The sequence below is a fragment of the Danio rerio genome, chromosome 21 (assembly GCF_049306965.1).
Source record: "Danio rerio strain Tuebingen ecotype United States chromosome 21, GRCz12tu, whole genome shotgun sequence".
Taxonomy (NCBI): domain Eukaryota; kingdom Metazoa; phylum Chordata; class Actinopteri; order Cypriniformes; family Danionidae; genus Danio; species Danio rerio.
In genome coordinates, this window is record NC_133196.1 from 15,666,702 (window position 1) to 15,684,585 (window position 17,884).

Below are 17,884 nucleotides of genomic sequence, written 5' to 3' on the forward strand. Positions count from 1 at the left end.
CAACAATTAAAACTCATTAAATTCCTGATTAATAAGAAGAGCTGAAACAAGGCAGTTTTAAAATGCATTTGTTGTCTCAAGTATGTAAATGTATACTTTTGTTTTGTTACTGAATACTGACCTGAGCTCCTGGCAGACCTGGTGGGCCCCTCATCCCTGCCTCACCTTGCGAACCCTAAGGTCGTACATTTAAATGCATATAACTGGATTAATCAGTCGCATGAACTATATTTGTTTAAATAGTATAGCCAATCATAAATCATTAGACCATCTGGTTAAATACATTTTAAAAGCAATTCTATGGGTTTTGATAGTCTGTACCTCCAAACCAGGCAGTCCTGGTGGTCCTTGTACACCCTGAAGGCCATCTGGTCCCTAAAGGGAAGCAGCAATGGTTTAATTTTTAAACATGTAAATGATTTATGGGATTTTAAAGAAGCAATCAGCTTTGTTAACACTTTCATACAGGGAGAACCTATTATAACCTAATTATGACCTTTGCTTCTATAAACACCAAATTTACTGCTTATTAATTTTAAGAGTTTTCATGGTGGTTAAGATTACCTATGGCATATGATTAAGTGAAAGTAGAAAATGGTCAAACAAGATAAAGGTAATAACTAATAACTAGCTAACATGCAAGTTCATAAGTTACAAATCAAAAGTGAAGATTGGTCGTCATACTGTTACCGGAGTTTAGTTGAGTGTAGCTCACCTCTAACCCTGGTTCTCCTTTATCTCCTGGCTCTCCTTTCTCGCCTTCAGGCCCTGAAAGACCTTTGGGGCCCAAAGGACCTATGGGACCAACTAGACCCACACCACCCTGTACGCCGAGATATGAAAACCAATCAACTAGTATTGTAGGATCAAATGCATTCATTGTTTCCATCATTCAGATACAAAGTACATATTATCGTGAAAGAAATATAGAAACTACCAAATTATATTCACCTGTGTCCCGCCTTTTCCTGTGTCACCTCGCACACCTTTGGGACCAGCAATTCCCTGAGACACAAACCACAGATATTAATAAAGAGAGAATAACAAAAACTAGTTAATTTCTAACAGCAAGTAACTTTAAAATCTCATGTATTAAAGATATTCCATTTTATGCACATTTGCAGAATATGCATTTATATGAGTGAACAAAAACCTCAGGTCCAGGATTTCCTGGCTCACCAGGTGAACCACTTGGCCCGGTCTTTCCCTAAAAAGGTAAGTTTTGTTTTTAACCATTAAAAGAAATTTCAAAATATGCAATGCAAAATATAAGCAATCAACAATGCTACCTTGCTTCCTGCAGGTCCATCTGGCCCAACCAGTCCTGGATGGCCAGGTACACCCTGAAGCAAATGATAAAAAGGAATTGTTCCTCACTAAGTTCAACTCTAGAACCATATAAATAAAAAATACAGGGGTCAGTCATTCTCAGATCAACACTCACTTCTGCACCTTTAAGGCCAGGATGTCCAACCCCACCAACTAGGCCTGGCTCACCCTGACATAAAAATAAAAAGAGTTACAAAATCAACATATTTTGACTATGCTACTGCCCATTTTTGCACACACCTGCATTCCGATTTGTCCCTTGGCTCCCTTGATCCCCTTCTCTCCCTGCTCCCCTGTGTCTCCCCATGGACCCTCTAAACCAGTAAATCCTGGTGGCCCAATATCACCCTGACAAAAAAATGAAATATTCTGTAGTTCAACAGCATTCTGTCTTGTGAAATGACAGTAGATTTAATAGATGAATGTTACCTTTTCTCCTTTTGACCCGGGGTCACCAGCAACACCAGCAGGACCAGAATCACCCTTCATCAAGAGAAAAACAGTACTATTACTCCTTCAGAAGACAGTGAGATAGATGGTGTTTGAAACGGATGACTTCAGCAGAAATTGTGCCGACATCAAGAAGTTAATTTACACACCTCATTGCCTACTAGGCCTGGTGGACCCGGTGGACCTTTATCACCTACAGGGCCAATATCGCCTTTTGGTCCTTGAAGACCAGACGTTCCGATAGGTCCTCTATCCCCCTGCCAGTAGAAGAATAATGCTTAGATGCTGTTTCTAACAAGCAAAAAAAAAAATAATAATTTAATAAGTAATAATACATAAGTGCATGCCATCTTAATCTGACCTTATCACCCTTCCTTCCAGGAGCCCCATCCAAACCTGCAGGACCAGTTAGACCCTGCAGAAGTTACAAAGCTCTCTTTGTACTGTATCTCTGTTGCTGTCAGTTTATTAATAATATGACAATTTGAGATTGTAAATCACGATGCTTTTACTCTGGTTTAGTAGAACACCCATGATACATTGCTTTATTTTATTATTCTTTAATGTGCATAACAACCAAACAGTTTAAGATATGTGTGCAAATCTAACCTGTTGTCCTTCCAGTCCAAGAGGTCCATCATCACCTGGAGAACCCATCATTCCCTGTGCATTTATAGGAATTTTCAGTGACTTGATAAGAAAGCACAACTTGTAATTGTTTGACTCTTGGAAAAAAAAACCTTTAATTACCTTTTCTCCTTTCTCTCCATCTATACCTGGCACTCCGTTTTCCCCCTGTGGACCCTTAAAAAAATAATTGCAACAATTTCAACTTGATGACCTTAAACATACTTCATGTAGAAAGCATTTAAAATCCATCATCAACTTTGGTAGGGAGAATTATCACTTACTGGTATTCCTGGGGGCCCACTTGGCCCAGGTTCCCCTGGGGGACCTATACTTCCACGAGGTCCTGGTTTTCCAATGACCCCACTGACTCCGTGACGTCCTGGAGGACCCTATAGTGGACAATTAATAATAACAAACCAGTGATTGAAAATTATCAGCCAAATAGAGATGTATGTATAGTAATTAAAAGAGTTCACTGTGTGCTCACACATGGGCCATCTGTTCCCTGATGCCCAGGATCTCCTTGGCGGCCCTGCATAAAATTAACTATAGTTTCTAATTGAAACACTTTATAGTTGGTAACACTTTACAATAAGGTTCATTAATTAATGCATTTACTAACATGAACTAATCATGAACAACACATGTACAGCATTTATTAATTATAATTGAACATTTACTAATGCATTTTTTATTTAAAAAATACTTTTTATTTATAAAAAATACTTTTTATAAATTTACTTTTTTTTTTTTTTTTAAATATATACTTTTATTTATATAAAGTTCAAGATCTTTTATTTTCTTTGAGAAATGTTTTATACCTGGGGTCCTGGCAGTCCTTTTTCTCCTACTGGACCAGGGGGACCCTATATAAAACATAAAGGTTAAAAATATTGATTATATGATAATGCTAAACTACAGGAGGGGATATAAATATGATCTGCTTGATACAAGATCCCTGTGTTTCAACTAGATTTCTCACACACTTACTGGTACGCCAGTCTTTCCAATTGGTCCAGTAGGGCCTCTTGGGCCTGGCTCTCCCTATAAGAAGTGAAGGGACAGACAGTACATAAAACAACAATCAGAGCAAGAGTGCGATTTCATAAAAGCACAAATAGAATGGAGAATTCTGGAAATCATCTACAGACAATGTTTAAATTTTTAGGACATGACTTAATAAAAAAAAATGGTAATACCAAAAGAGGGTTTGGACTAGGGTTAAACTTTTATTAAGTCGGCTACAAATGTCCCCCTTCACACTAAATTACTAAAAAGACATTCAAAAGATCATAATTTTATAAAACAACTTTTGTAACATTATTTTGAAATGTTAAATGTTAAAATTACTAATTGTAGCTAAATCATATAGTAAACTGTAATTTGTCTTTACTCTGTCTCCAGTGTGGCCTGGTCTTCCTCTCATACCCACGGTTCCTGGAAAACCCTTAAGAGGATGTGGGGGGAAAAAAGCTAAGTTAGAACATCAGCTTTAAATATCAACCCGCTCCCTTTGTCTTTATAAAAGCCGTGTAAAGGAGTCACTTACATACATGCCAACAGGGCCCTGTGGTCCCTTCATTCCTGTCTTTCCACCAAAACCCTAAAATACATTAAAAAAAAAAAAATCATGAAAAACCAGCAGCTTGGTTCAATAAACTATAGAGAGAAAACAAATAAATCATAATATACCCTTTCTCCTGGTGGTCCTGGGCTGCCCATAGGCCCCTCTCGTCCAGGTGGGCCCTGCATTTGATGCAATACAAATCAACAGACTTCAAAATCCACAAACAAAAAAACATATTATCGTATTAAGCTGCTGAAGCAATCTTACTATTTGAAATATGTTTCTCAAGAACCTCCTCATAAAAAACTAAATATGGGAAATGAATCACCAGCCTACAACTGAATGCTAATAAGAAGCAAATATGTGTACCATGAAGCAATATTTGTATTAATATTATCCTTTTTATTATGATTTTATTAGAATGACATTCTCAAGACAATTCAATAGAATACAAAAAAATATGTTTTATAGAATAATCTGTTGTGTGTTGTCTTAGACCCGACTCGGCCAAGAATTAGGTTTATTAAGTCTTACCTCCCTCACTCATCATCCCTCCTTTTTGCTTCATGAAAAATCTATCAGAGCCATGCTTTAGTTAATTGCCGATGTGGATAAATTCTAAGATTTTTATTGAGAAAATTAATAGTAATAGTACAAAAGTGTTTTAAAGTATTTTCTTTTGATCACAACAACTGCATTTAATTATAAATAGATAATATAATGTATAATTATATGATGAACAGTAAAACAGTACTCGTGCAAACACACTAATTTATTTATGCTTATATATTATGCTCAATAAACTATTATCGCCAATGCTGAAATCAGAAAAACAAAAACTGTAATTTTATTGTTTTATTATTTCTTTTTGATCACTTGATTGATTGGTTGATGAACAGAAAGGATGATTTAAAATATTTAGCAGCATTATGCATATCTTAGCTGTAATGTTTGCTTTAATTAGCACATTTGTTTAAATTTCAGTTTGTACAAAGGACATACAGTTGAAGTCAGAATTATTAGCCCCCTTTTGATTTTTATTTTCTTTTTTAAATATTTCCCAAATGATTTTTAACAGAGCAATGAAATTTTTACAGTATGTCCGATTTTAATATTTTTTCTTCTGGAGAAAGTCTTATTTGTTTTATTTCGGCTAGAATAAAAGCAGTTATTAATTTAAAAATAAAACATTTTAGGACAAAATTATTAGCCCTTTAAGCAAATTTTTTTCTGATAATCTGCAGAACAAACCATCGTTATACACTAACTCGACTAATTACCCTAACCTGCCTAGTTCACCTTATTAACCTAGTTAAGCTTTTTAATGTCACTTTAAGCTGTATAGAAGTGTCTTGAAAAATATCTAGTAAAATATTATTTACTGTCATCATGGAAAAGATAAAATAAATTAGTTATTAGAAATAAGTTTTTAAAACTATTATGCTTAGAAATGTGCTAAAACAATCTTCCCAGAACAGAACAGAAATTGGTGAAAAAAAAATAAACAGGGGCGCTAATAATTCAGGGGGGCTAATAATTCTGACTTCAACTGTACATTGCTCCAAATCACAAATGAATGTCTGAATATACAGTATAAGGCAATAGAAGCAACACTGAAACAGATTGAATGACCTAACATCTACCCTGAACGATTTGCATACCACAGCACAGGGTCATAAGTTGAGCTAATCGGCTCAGACAAAACACTACTTACTTCACATGATTCGAATGTTTAAGTATGCTTTGTAGTCTGTCTTACAAGACAAAATCCACAAACAAAGGCTGATTCAAAGACCTAAATATGCTTTGATCTCTATTTGAATGTTTTCCGTTGTTGTGTGAAAGTCTAGCTGAGAGTAATCATATATATTATGTAAACAGAAATGCAAAGATAAACACAGAAAATGCAGAACTTCAACTTCAAGAACAGTCATTTGTCAGAAATATAGAAATGCCCATGAATAAATGATTTATATGCAGTGTATCCAATGCAATATTACACAAAATGCTATGTAATATGGCTTTGATTTATTTTTGTTTTCAAAACATTGGAAATAAAATTAGCAAGTCAGATAAGCTATTTAAATAGGTTGGGGTCAGAAGACTATCTGCCTTGCAAAATGTCTGCCTGTTCTATTATGCTGATGTTTTGTCAGTGCTTACAAATAAGACATTCAGCTTCAGGCACAGCCGAATAGTGAACTTTGAAGTGATTTTTTTGAAGTGACATGGATTCAAGAAGAAAACTCACCATAGTTCCTGGGGGTCCGTCTTGACCACGTTCTCCGGGAATACCTTGCAATCCCTGAGGTTTAAGAAACCAATAAAACTTGAAAAACCTTAGCTTGTGTCATGTATGTATCAGTGTTTTCTACTGCCACCTCTGATCATTATTCGTCTCGCCTACTGCATTTTACTGGTGTCGTTTATGGTTGGTAGGGTGCAAATTAAACCTTGACAAGCTGCGCAAAACACTGGTGCCCACTAAATTCCTGGAAAGGCTGTCTTTGTTTGTATAACCTCTTTATGAATCATAAAAGGCATAGCCCATCCTCTGTAAAATGTGATCACGGATTTTTATTTGCTCTGCACCGGGAGCTCAATCTGCTGGATTCATGACAGCCATCTGCATTATAGAGCTCCTTTCATTGCCAAAAATGGCTCATTAATGGTAAATAAAGTCTGTTAGAGGTGCTCAATATGAACGCTAAATAAACAGTTTCAGACGAGTAGCTGAAGACTGCTTTAATGACTCCATAAAAACCAATGTAGATGTTTTTAAACCATTGGTTGGTTATTGTGTAAAGTGTTTTGAACCTACCGTTGATCCTTTATTTCCGGCATTACCCACAAGGCCTTGCAGTCCCTGAAGCACAAGAAACAACAATGAGAAACGATTTGAACAGTTTATGCAGTGTTGTGTGAACACATTTTGAAGTGTGCTCATACTTATTTATTTTGGCCCAAAACAAAAAAACGTGGACCTTAAAAATTGTAAAAAAATAAAAACAAAAAATAAAAAATTCATAACAGTGCTTTGAATTCCTTAGTCACACACAAACAAAAACATACAGCAGACACATTTTGATGCCTGTATTGAACTGTAATGCAAAATATTAACTATGATAAGAAAGTATGTATGCTTGAGAATTCTGTCCACTTCAGATCACATCTTGTGAATTCATGTCCTGTTTGTTTTGTTTAGATGTCTTAGGTCCATGTTGCATTTATATTTCAGTCGATCTGCACTAAAGTTGACCAAGACTCTTTTCTTGTCTCAGTACAAACCGAACGTTTCAAGTTTGAACACACCATTAATTTCAGTTCTTAAGTTATGGGTATTAACATTTAAGTTGCATTAAAAGACAAGAATAATATTATTAGAACAGAATCTACAAGTAGAAACCATAATTTCCGAAATAATGTTTAGACTAAAAGGCAGAGTTCGCCTAAAAATGAAATTTTACTCACTATTTACTCACACACAAGTGGTGTCAATCCTTTATGAGCTTCTTTCTTTTGTTGAACACAAAAGAAGGTAGGGCTGCACGACATTGAAAAAAATAACATTGCAATATATATATATATATATATATATATATATATATATATATATATATATATATATATATATATATATATATATATATATATATATATATATATATATATTTTTTTTTTTTTTTTTATTTAGCAATATATATTGCAATATGAATAAAATTTCAGATGAATTAATATTTCTATTTGCCAAGAATTTATAATGTTAGACAGATTGGGATGATTCTGCAGTGGGAGTGCATCTCCATAAATCGAATAAACAATCTATAAAAATTTTGGGGTCCCTCGACACATCTTCATTGTTGTCTGTGCTATTTGCAGTGCATTTCTGTATTTGCATGTGTTGTGAGTATTTTCATGCACATTTTTAGTCAGAGATTGATAAACAAATGTTTGGTATTTGCATCTCCATAAAATCTAATAAACAATCTACAAACTTTTTGGGGTCCCCTGACATATTTTCATTGTGGTCTTGCTATTTGTAGTGTATTTCTGTATTTGCATGTGTTGTGAGTATTCTCATGCATAACAATATATAAATACAATCAAGAAAAGGATAAAATTCAACTAACAGACTAACAGTATTCAAGTACAGTGACTGAATGATAAAAATAAAAATAATGAAATTAATCGTAGGGCTGCACGGTGGCACAGTACGTAGCTTGTTCGTCTAACAGCAAGAAGGTCACTGGTTCGAGCCTCGGCTGAGACAGTTGGCATTTCTGTGTGGAGTTTGCATGTTCTCCCCGTATTGGCGTGGGTTTTCTCCGGGTGCTCCGATTTCCCTCACAAGTCCAAAGACATGTGGTACGGGTGAATTGAGTAGGCTAAATTGTCCGTAGTGTATGAGTGTGTATGGACGTTTCCCAGTGACAGGTTGCAGCTGGAAGGGCATCCGCTGTGTAAAACATTTGCTGGATAAGTTGGCGGTTCATTCCTTCAGATTGGTGAACTGACTAAGCCGAAAAGAAAATGAAGGAATGAATGAATGAATGAATGACAATTAATCGTAGTTAAGGTCACAAATGGTACAATTTCTCATACCTGAATGCTTTTAAAATCACAGGCATCAAAAACACATGCAAATGATAAATTATAATACAAACTCAACATTGCATATATCCTGCAATGTTATTATTCCGAATGATCAAATAGCGATATCGATGCTACATTGTGCAGCCCTACAAAAAGGTGTTTTGAATTTATTGGTTATGTATTTTTCCTACTATAGAAGTCAGTGGTTACTGGTTGCCAACAAATTTAAATTTTTTTGTGTGTGTGTTCAACAAAAGAAAGAAACTCAAATAGAAATTTGGAACAATTGAAACATGAGAAAATGATGGCAGAATTTTAATTTGATTGGGCTATCATTTTAAATGAATAAATATACTTATTAGTAAATGTAGAAGGGCATCATATTTCTTACAGTCTTTTTACAGTTTAAATACTTTTACAGTTATCATGGTATTAGAATATAGAATGGGAACCTGTGTACCAGGCTTTCCTTCAGCTCCGAATGGTCCAGGTGGGCCAGGTAAACCCTGCAATAAACACCATCAACACTGACATCATCAACATTCAAAACAAAAGACTGACAATACTCTCAGGATCTGTGTTTGGACACTTACAGGAGGTCCAGGCATGCCAGTGTGACCCCTCTGCCCTGTTCGCCCCTGAAAATATGTTTCGAAACTATTAAAAACATTATTACAGATTCCAACTAGATGACCATTTCCATTTGTAATAGCTGAAGGTATAGTGTATAACAATAAAATATAACATTCTACTATAAAGTGTGTTACCTTTAGGCCTCTAGGACCAGGCTTTCCAGAGAGGCCTTCAGGACCTCTGCTCCCCTTCAGTAAAATCAAGATGGATATTTCTGATTAGTGGGCAGAATAAAACACTTACATTTGAAACATATTTCCTGCAGTACAGATTCACTCTCACCGTTGACCCCTCTTTGCCCACTTTACCATGTGGACCAGCCTCTCCATCCTCTCCCTGTATGTGAAAAAATAGTGCTATAACTCTTAATAAATTAAACTCTTAATAAAATATGTCTTAAGTATGTTCACAGATGGTAGTAAACAAACTCTGGTGCAATTGCTCTGTTAGTGCAGGTTACTTGAAAAAGTTTGACTGCTGAAAAGAGGGGATTCTCTATCGAATTTGAACCAGTCTTACTGTATTTGTGGTTCAGTTGAAATTGTAATGCAACATAAACCAGATAGATCTAAATGAACTGAACAGATCATGACGTCACAAGATGACATCCTGCAAAGTACAAAATATTTAAGGATGCTTTTTCCCCTCATTATAGTCGTGATGGTGCTTATTACAGTTAAGTGGCCAGTGTATTCCCATTTGTGTGCATTTTTATATTTAACATCAGCCTTAAAATACAGCATATGAATGCTAAGCAAACAAGCACCAAATGTATTACTTTCTTGTTTGTTCCAGACCGAATAAACAATCCAAATGACAAGTGAACAAGAAGTGATATAAGTGAAGTAATATTAGTGTAACTAATACGTTTTAGTTTTAAAATGGCATTTTAGAATGAAAACGATCCGTGTCCAAACTGGTGTTTCCCCTAGCGTTTCTGAACAGCTCTCTGTCCACACCATACCGCTGAAAGCGCACATCACATGACCACACACATATAGGCAGCTCCAGGCAATCAGTGGGTGCTTTGAGCACATCTACCCAGATAAGAGCTGTGCATGTCGGACTGTTCATCAAGGATCTACCTCTGGATCTAATCTCACTATATTTGTTAAACATGATATTTAATTCATCTTGTTGTCTTTATCTAACGACATATTCCCCAACTTTGGTCTTTTACATCTATTGTTCTCAGGTAACGTGTTTTAGCTGAACGCAAAGATAAGTTCATATATTAATTAATGTAACCATGCACACTGATTTTGCACATTTGACTGATTGCTTGCATTTATTTGATAAAATGTATAAACTTATTGTATGTTATACTTTTATAATGGCCATTATTGATTATTAAAACTGATATTAAGTAAAAGAAAGGGTGTGTTTCATATTTTCAATGAAAATGAAAGAAGGCAGTAATGTTATAGGCTGCATTTTGTTATAAATATGCATAGAGTGAAGATGACAGTCATATAAATATGCAGCTACATGAGGCCTCAACATTTTTGGTGTCTGTTAAGTTGCTAATATCAAAATGAAAATAGGCAGTTCCTTAAATCATGTTTTCATTTTATTGTTAAAAAAATGAAACAATGTAGCCAGGGTGATGTGAATGAGGTTATAAAGTAACTTCATTCCCTTCGAAGATTTATTCGATGTGTCTTTGGGAGTCTGTTTTCCATATCAAACTTGCATAGCCTGAACTTACAAGGAAATAATGCAAGACAGAACTTTTGTATAGGCTACTTAATATTGAGGAAAAAGCCCCAATCAGATGTCTTGTTTTCAGATGTCTCCAATTGCCCCATCCACAATAACACGCAGCAGCAGCGTATTAAATGAAAATGACCTCTCCAGCGTCTTTAAAAAGCTCAGTTTTCGGCACTTGAAAACTCTGGCGTACTGTGGATAGATGCCGTAACCGTAGCAAATCTTATGCATTAACTTATGTTTTACTGTAAAGGGGGCCTTATACAGTACCTGGTTTCCCTGTGGTCCTGGTGGGCCTCTGATGCCTGGAAAGCCAGGAAAGCCTATTGGTCCCTGTTCACCTTGGATGCCCTGTACACCTGCTGCTCCTCTAGCACCCTAAGAGGAAAAAGGTCATTTTTAACAAGTGACATATCATGAGGGTAGCAACATATTAAAAATATTAACATTAATATAAAATGTAGGGAACATATGAAGAGTTCAGATGCAAAAAAACTCCTAAGTGCCACCTGAAAATTTTCAGCTATTCAGCATTTTGCAGCCCCATACGTTTCATTCATTCATTTTCTTTTCGGCTTAGTCCCTTTATTAATCTGGGGTCGCCACAGTGGAATAAACCGCCAATTTATACAGCATATGTTTTACACAGCGGATGCCCTTCCAGCTGCAACCCATCTCTAGGCAATACACACTCATTCACTCATTTGGAATGTGGGGGAAACCGGAGCACCCGGAGGAAACCCACAAGAATGCAGGGAGAACATGCCAACTCCACACAGAAACCCCAACTGATCCAGCAAAGGCTCGAACCAGCAACCTTCTTGCTGTGAGGCAACAGCACTACCAACGGCGCCACCGCGTTGTCCCCCTCATCCATTTATGTTTAGTTATTTCACTTCAAAGGGAATGAAAATAACATATTCTTTGCCATAAAAGTGAAACAGTCTGAGAAACACCCAGGGAAAAATGCTTATTTTAGAAGAAAATTATTACACTTATTTTGCATCTGAACTATACGTCCTACATATATATCTTAAATATTGTAACTCATGTTCAAATGTGTTTACTTTGTTTCCTTTAGGTCCAATGTCCCCTTGGTCTCCATCAGGTCCTCTGTTACCCTTAAAAAGCATAAAGACATTAGAGCTGATTTGAGGTCAAGATGGTCTAAAATAGAAATTGCATGAACTTACTTTGATACCAGTGAAACCTTTTGGACCGGGCGTTCCTAAAACACCCTAAAATAAAATAAAAATTAAATATTAGCAAGATTCTGAAAGTCTTTAATTGACCAAATCCTGAAAGAAGCTAAATGACCCTGGTTGCATTTAAAAGTGTTGTGATCCTTTTTTATTTATTTATTTATTTTTTGCTATACAAAGTAATGTAGTTTTAACTCTTAAGAAATGTACACGATTAACAACAGTATTAAATAACAGCAATGTGATAGACAAGTATATGACAATTCCATTCTGTTATTTACAGTACACTTTAGTTTAACTTTTACCTTTAATCCTTCAAATCCTGGATCCCCTCTGATACCAACTGGTCCTACAGGACCCTGTAAATAAACAGGAACAATAAGGTGAACTATCCTTTAAATTAAGAGTCAATATTTCTTTTTTACTGAAATAAATAAATAATTTTAGTCAGAAATTTAAAGATCAAATGAGACACATTAATAATATTGCAAATAATTTTACATCATTCAAAACTCTTACTGACCCCAAACCTTTGAAATATAGAGTTTGTGATCATATTAAATGTTTGCATTTAGGAAGACAAAATCAATTTAAATATTTCACTCTGTGTGAGAAAAGAGTTCTTACAGGCTCTCCTTTGGGACCATGCAAACCCTCTCGGCCTGACAACCCCTAGTACAGAAAAATAACACAAGAATGCAGATTATGTTAAAGTCAATCAAGGGCTAATCACATACTATAAGCATACATCAGCATGCAGGCATCTCTGTAAAATAAAATAACCTCTAGTTATATATCTATCTCTTACATTCATTGTAATAAAACATATGTCAACATTTACCGGTGGACCTCTTTGTCCTGGAGGTCCGATCTGTCCTTCTAATCCCTGGGGCCCCTAATAATGACATATAGGTTACGTAAAAGTCAATTGTCAGCAACCTTACTATGGTCCAAAATAATAAATAATAGAATACCTGTGGCCCTGGAAGTCCAACAGCTCCAGAAGGCCCAGGTTCCCCCTGGAAAATAAAGGTGAAACTGTTAACATGTCAGGAATGATCTGGATGGAAACATATGAAAAAAAGAGACTATAAACTTACACGAGACCCATTAGCCCCCTGGGCACCAATCAAACCTGTCCAACCAGGAGCTCCCTGCACAAACATATTTAAAGAAATACTAAAATCCTTTATGAAAAGTAAATTAAATATGGTATAATAAAGACAAGGAAAGTAATTTATTTTAAACAGGAAGCACACGGTGTACTTGTCAGTTGTGTTTAATATGCTATATTGTGGATTTTGGGGAGTCACTATTTTCAAAATTCTGTATTACTTACTGGTGCACCTGGAAGACCTGGTGATCCATTCATCCCATCCTCCCCCTGTAAACATGAACATAAATAGGTAAATATAACTAGATGATGTGAAAATATACCCATATACCCCAAAAATATAGAATATTTTGAGTTCACTGACATCTGGTCCTGGATGCCCTTCAAGGCCCTCCATCCCTCTTATGCCTTGAGGACCCTGAAGAAGAAATCAAATACAATCAGTCAAAATAAAATTATTATGAAAGAAAAATGTACATCTAAATGACCAATCGGATGTGCAATAAAAAAAAAAGAACAAGTTTATTTTGTTCAGAGAAAAATGTTGCAGTCATATTTCGATGACTTACAGGAGGGCCGACAGCCCCAGGAGCGCCAGGTGCTCCTTTTGAACCCTGTAAATGTGAACCACAGGTTACATATTTTCAAAACTGATACAACTTTATCATATTTAAATACTGTTTATGTTCACATAGAATCTGTTCTTTGCGTGGCCACTAGATGGCAATATATATATATATATTATAATCTCAAACACTGCACCTTATAACTTAGTGCATTTATTGACTGTTGGTTTAATCTTGGCTTACTTTCTCACCGGGTTTCCCCTTATCTCCACATGGACCCTCTGATCCAGTAATGCCCTGCAAATATACCAAACAACAACAAAAAAATTGTCTCTAATAATTTTCCAAAGGACCTGCCCAGTTCAAGGAATCAGACGACCTTGTATTATTGTGGGACTTAAACCGATTGCATTTTAGCTTCAAACTACATTTCACCAATCATAACTTGCTTACCTCCTCTCCTTTCTCTCCATGTGAGCCTGATTCACCTTTATAACCCAGAGGACCCTGTGTTAAAGAAATTGAAAGAAAACATCAGATTTAGAAGGAATGCTGAAATAAATTGTTTATTTCGGTCAAAACGAAGCAGTAAAGATTGCAGTTTTAGAATCACGTGTCAATCTTGTATTGTGTCATGTATGCATGTGTATTGTATACTGTGAAACATGTACTGTATACCTGACCTTTGGGCCTGGAATCCCTGAAGGCCCCTGAGGGCCGTCCAGGCCGTTCTCTCCATCTCTTCCATAAACTCCCGCTCTTCCAACCACACCTTTAGGACCACGGTCACCCTGCAAAACAGCACAGATTAATATCCTTTTAGATATAGAAAATATACATGTGGATCATAAATGCATAAAGTTCCTTTACCTGGTGCTATACTATATATTGTAATGTCTAAAAGACTTTCAGTGCTACATGCATACAGTGAGTCTACAGAGGAAAAAATTTACACTTGGTGAATAGATGGGTGCTAGACATAAATTTAAAGTCCATGTTAAACAGAAAGTGCTTAGGTATTTATTTTAGCATTGTAGTATCTGAATAAGATGTTGAGGTCAAGTGTTTGTGTTTTTTTCCCAAAGTATGTTATAGATATATATATAAAATGCAGATACTAAATTAGTGTGGCTCATGACCTTTTGAGTATTGATTTACTTCCATCTGAAATGGAATATTGAGTAAGGGACGGGGCTTTCTTTTTTGCATATTATTCTACCCTAGCAAACTAACAATAAGAGGGGCATGGTTAAAAATATTGTGGCTGAAGACTCTTTTTTTGTCAAACTGATGTCAACAGAGAAGGACCACCACACCAAATGTGGAAGCAAATGGTCAGATTTTGATTGAAGATGACCAAACCCCCCCAAAAATTCAGTGGATTAAACAGCACAGGTTAATATTATTAACACCTAAACAATAACAATGGGTGCTAGCAAATTACACATTATAAATGTTGATTTGACACATTATCAATGTTAATTTAGAATAGCTTTACACAGTTAAATTGCACTGAAACATCTAAAGGTGAAGTGAAAAGCAATGTAAAGTGACATGTTAGTAGTTTAATAAAAACACAATAACATACTTTATGGATTATTTATTTGCAATATTGTTATGTTTTGTTAACCACAACATTTAAAGGAATGACATTCAGTGGTTTTAATAGTGAATAACACTACTAAAACCCTTTATAACAGAGATATATATGGTGCTGTTGCCATCCTAAAGCACACTGGTAATGTAAACATATTTAGTAATGTCTTGTAAATTTAAACAGGCAGAATTTAAAATCAGATATATGTCAAAATAACTGATAAGTACATTCTGTATTGCCATATAAATGCAGCCAAAGGAAGCCGGAATTTATTTCCTAACCTTAGATTAAAAAAAGCTGGGAGAATTTAACAATATGAAAATATATGTGGCTTGCAACAGCACCACCTGGAGGCATTCATTAGATCCTGTGGAGTGAGAAGCAAGCAAGCTTTTAGAGAGATAAATACACACCACTTGTGTGGCCAAACCAAAAAATAAGGCTTATTCTCTGAGCTGAAAGAGACCATAGACAAAACCCCATGTCTGTGACTGGCCACTATTTGAATTTGAAGTTATTTAACAATACATTTACCTCAGAAAGAAACCTGCACTGGTAGATCTTAAACCATTCAGATAAAAAAAAAATTGAGAAAATAAGGAACGTGTTACTATTTACACCATACAGACACACTCACATACAGGCTACAATCACTATCATTAGCTATGGGGGCTGCACAGCTAATAATAAGTGCAGATCTTTAAAAATTGAACACATTGGTTTCTGTGAGTAAACCCACATTGGTAGCACCTCTCTCGTCATCTGTCCGTCACATTAAAAATTTAAATTCTGTTCAAAATCATGATGCGCCACAAAAATGATATTGTATTTGACAGAAATTTGTTGTAAACTTGAATAATAACTTCTTCTTTTTTTGCTGGAAGACTGTATATTGTGGAAAATGCTTCCATTTCTATGGCTTCACCTAGACAGCTAAAATAGTCTTTTTGTCTATTTTTATCCCTTTTTTTAATTATATCCAGTGGTGGAAAGAGTACTGAAAAATTATACTCAAGTATCATTACTTACCCAAAAACAAAATAAAAGTATCTGTTTTAAATATTACTCATGTATGAGTAAAAAGTAGCCCTTTTTTTAAAGTATTCAGGAGTAGTCAGTATTACACAAGGTTGAATAATTTTTTACATGCAATCTCTACATGTGTGAAAACGCAACACCCTATAGTGCATTTCATTATTGTCTAAGGCCATTTGGCGATTTCAGTCATCATAAAGTAAACATCCTTCCCATCAGTGCCATGCAGTCTAAACAGTCTCTGGGTAATGGTAGGTAAAAATTTTGGATATCTTCTTGGACACGATTAATGCTTCCAGATGATTTGTTGTATTTATAAATCGCATCATACTGAACGACTTCAAGACATGTGGGATTTACATTCTATGTGCATTTTGATTGGACACAGGACAGATTTATCTACTCAGCCAATCATCGTAGACAAGAAAAAATAAACTAGTGACCGCAGGTTGAGGGAAAATAGTGGAGTAAAAGTACTGATACTGCACTAAAAATGTACTCAATTGTCCCTTTATTAATCTGGGGTTGCCACAGCGGAATGAACCGCCAACTTATCTAGCACATGTTTTACGCAGTGGATGCCCTTCCAGTTGCAACGCAACACTGGGAAACCTGTGCCGCATGTCTTTGGACTTTAAGAGGAAATCAGAGGCCCCGAAGGAAACCCACGCGAACGTGGGAGGAACATGCAAACTCCACAGAGAAATGCCAACTGACCAAGCCAAGGCTGGAACCAGCAACCTTCTTGCTGTGAGGCGTCACCACAGTAATTTGAGTATTTGTAATTTGTTTGTCTTTAAACCACTGATTATATCTAACTGCAAAATCATGAATCCAACTTTGTTCTTCTTGAACTGAACTATCATTCTTCTGATCTGTCTGTATGTCTCTCTGCTCCCTCAAATGACAACTCATACTACTTGATCAAACGCTAACAGCATTTAAGTTTAGCAGTCGGGAAGCACAAATGTGAAGTGTCAGTCACATTAAACAAACCACAACGAGGAATGCAGATACAAGGAGCCTTGTTTATATCTGTGGTTAAAACTCAGAAATGATGGGAGGGGTTGTGTTTTCCTTTCCCAAACAGTTTAATAAAAGGGCAGCTACTTAATTGCCACTAATTTGAGGTAACACAAGTACTCTGACAAAAAAAAAGCAAATATGTACACAGCATGCTTTTCTTACATAAAGGGCTCTATTTTGACGGTCCATGCACAGAGCGCAAAATGCAGGGTGCAAACGCTTTCAGGGCGTGTCAGAACGCATTTTTGCTAATTTAAGGACAGGAAAATCTGCTTTGCGCCGTGGCGCATGGTCTAAAAGGGTTGAGTTTATTTTCTTAATGAGTTATAGGTGTGTTTTGAGAATAAACCAATTAGAGTCTCATCTCCCATTCCCTTTAAGAGCCAGCTGCGTCACACCAGGAGCGCATTCGCTATTTACAGGACACAAAGT

At 35.8% G+C, this 17,884-nt stretch overlaps 1 protein-coding gene across 5 annotated transcripts in view; it reads right to left on the reverse strand.

The window, feature by feature from the left end:
• The window catches only part of si:ch211-196i2.1, a 120,295-nt gene that overhangs the window by 10,905 nt on the left and 91,506 nt on the right, over positions 1-17,884 (reverse strand). For 2 of the 5 annotated variants that reach the window (XM_009295261.5, XM_009295262.5), the window contains 40 exons: positions 14,478-14,585; positions 14,248-14,301; positions 14,038-14,091; positions 13,798-13,842; positions 13,593-13,646; positions 13,454-13,498; positions 13,215-13,268; positions 13,089-13,133; positions 12,956-13,009; positions 12,742-12,786; positions 12,420-12,473; positions 12,106-12,150; positions 11,980-12,033; positions 11,183-11,290; positions 9,485-9,538; positions 9,337-9,390; positions 9,163-9,207; positions 9,022-9,075; positions 6,798-6,842; positions 6,228-6,281; positions 4,102-4,155; positions 3,959-4,012; positions 3,803-3,856; positions 3,400-3,453; positions 3,231-3,275; positions 2,897-2,941; positions 2,691-2,798; positions 2,530-2,583; positions 2,389-2,442; positions 2,141-2,194; positions 1,929-2,036; positions 1,759-1,812; positions 1,570-1,677; positions 1,445-1,498; positions 1,290-1,343; positions 1,154-1,207; positions 952-1,005; positions 716-823; positions 322-375; positions 122-175 (listed from right to left, as the gene is read on the reverse strand). In XM_009295261.5, coding sequence (XP_009293536.1) covers positions 122-175; positions 322-375; positions 716-823; positions 952-1,005; positions 1,154-1,207; positions 1,290-1,343; positions 1,445-1,498; positions 1,570-1,677; positions 1,759-1,812; positions 1,929-2,036; positions 2,141-2,194; positions 2,389-2,442; positions 2,530-2,583; positions 2,691-2,798; positions 2,897-2,941; positions 3,231-3,275; positions 3,400-3,453; positions 3,803-3,856; positions 3,959-4,012; positions 4,102-4,155; positions 6,228-6,281; positions 6,798-6,842; positions 9,022-9,075; positions 9,163-9,207; positions 9,337-9,390; positions 9,485-9,538; positions 11,183-11,290; positions 11,980-12,033; positions 12,106-12,150; positions 12,420-12,473; positions 12,742-12,786; positions 12,956-13,009; positions 13,089-13,133; positions 13,215-13,268; positions 13,454-13,498; positions 13,593-13,646; positions 13,798-13,842; positions 14,038-14,091; positions 14,248-14,301; positions 14,478-14,585 — 2,403 coding nt within the window. Of the gene's footprint in view, positions 1-121; positions 176-321; positions 376-715; positions 824-951; positions 1,006-1,153; positions 1,208-1,289; positions 1,344-1,444; positions 1,499-1,569; positions 1,678-1,758; positions 1,813-1,928; positions 2,037-2,140; positions 2,195-2,388; positions 2,443-2,529; positions 2,584-2,690; positions 2,799-2,896; positions 2,942-3,230; positions 3,276-3,399; positions 3,454-3,802; positions 3,857-3,958; positions 4,013-4,101; positions 4,156-6,227; positions 6,282-6,797; positions 6,843-9,021; positions 9,076-9,162; positions 9,208-9,336; positions 9,391-9,484; positions 9,539-11,182; positions 11,291-11,979; positions 12,034-12,105; positions 12,151-12,419; positions 12,474-12,741; positions 12,787-12,955; positions 13,010-13,088; positions 13,134-13,214; positions 13,269-13,453; positions 13,499-13,592; positions 13,647-13,797; positions 13,843-14,037; positions 14,092-14,247; positions 14,302-14,477; positions 14,586-17,884 lie in introns of those variants that run through there. The other 3 variants (XR_012396669.1, XR_012396667.1, XR_012396666.1) reach the window with 3 other exon arrangements.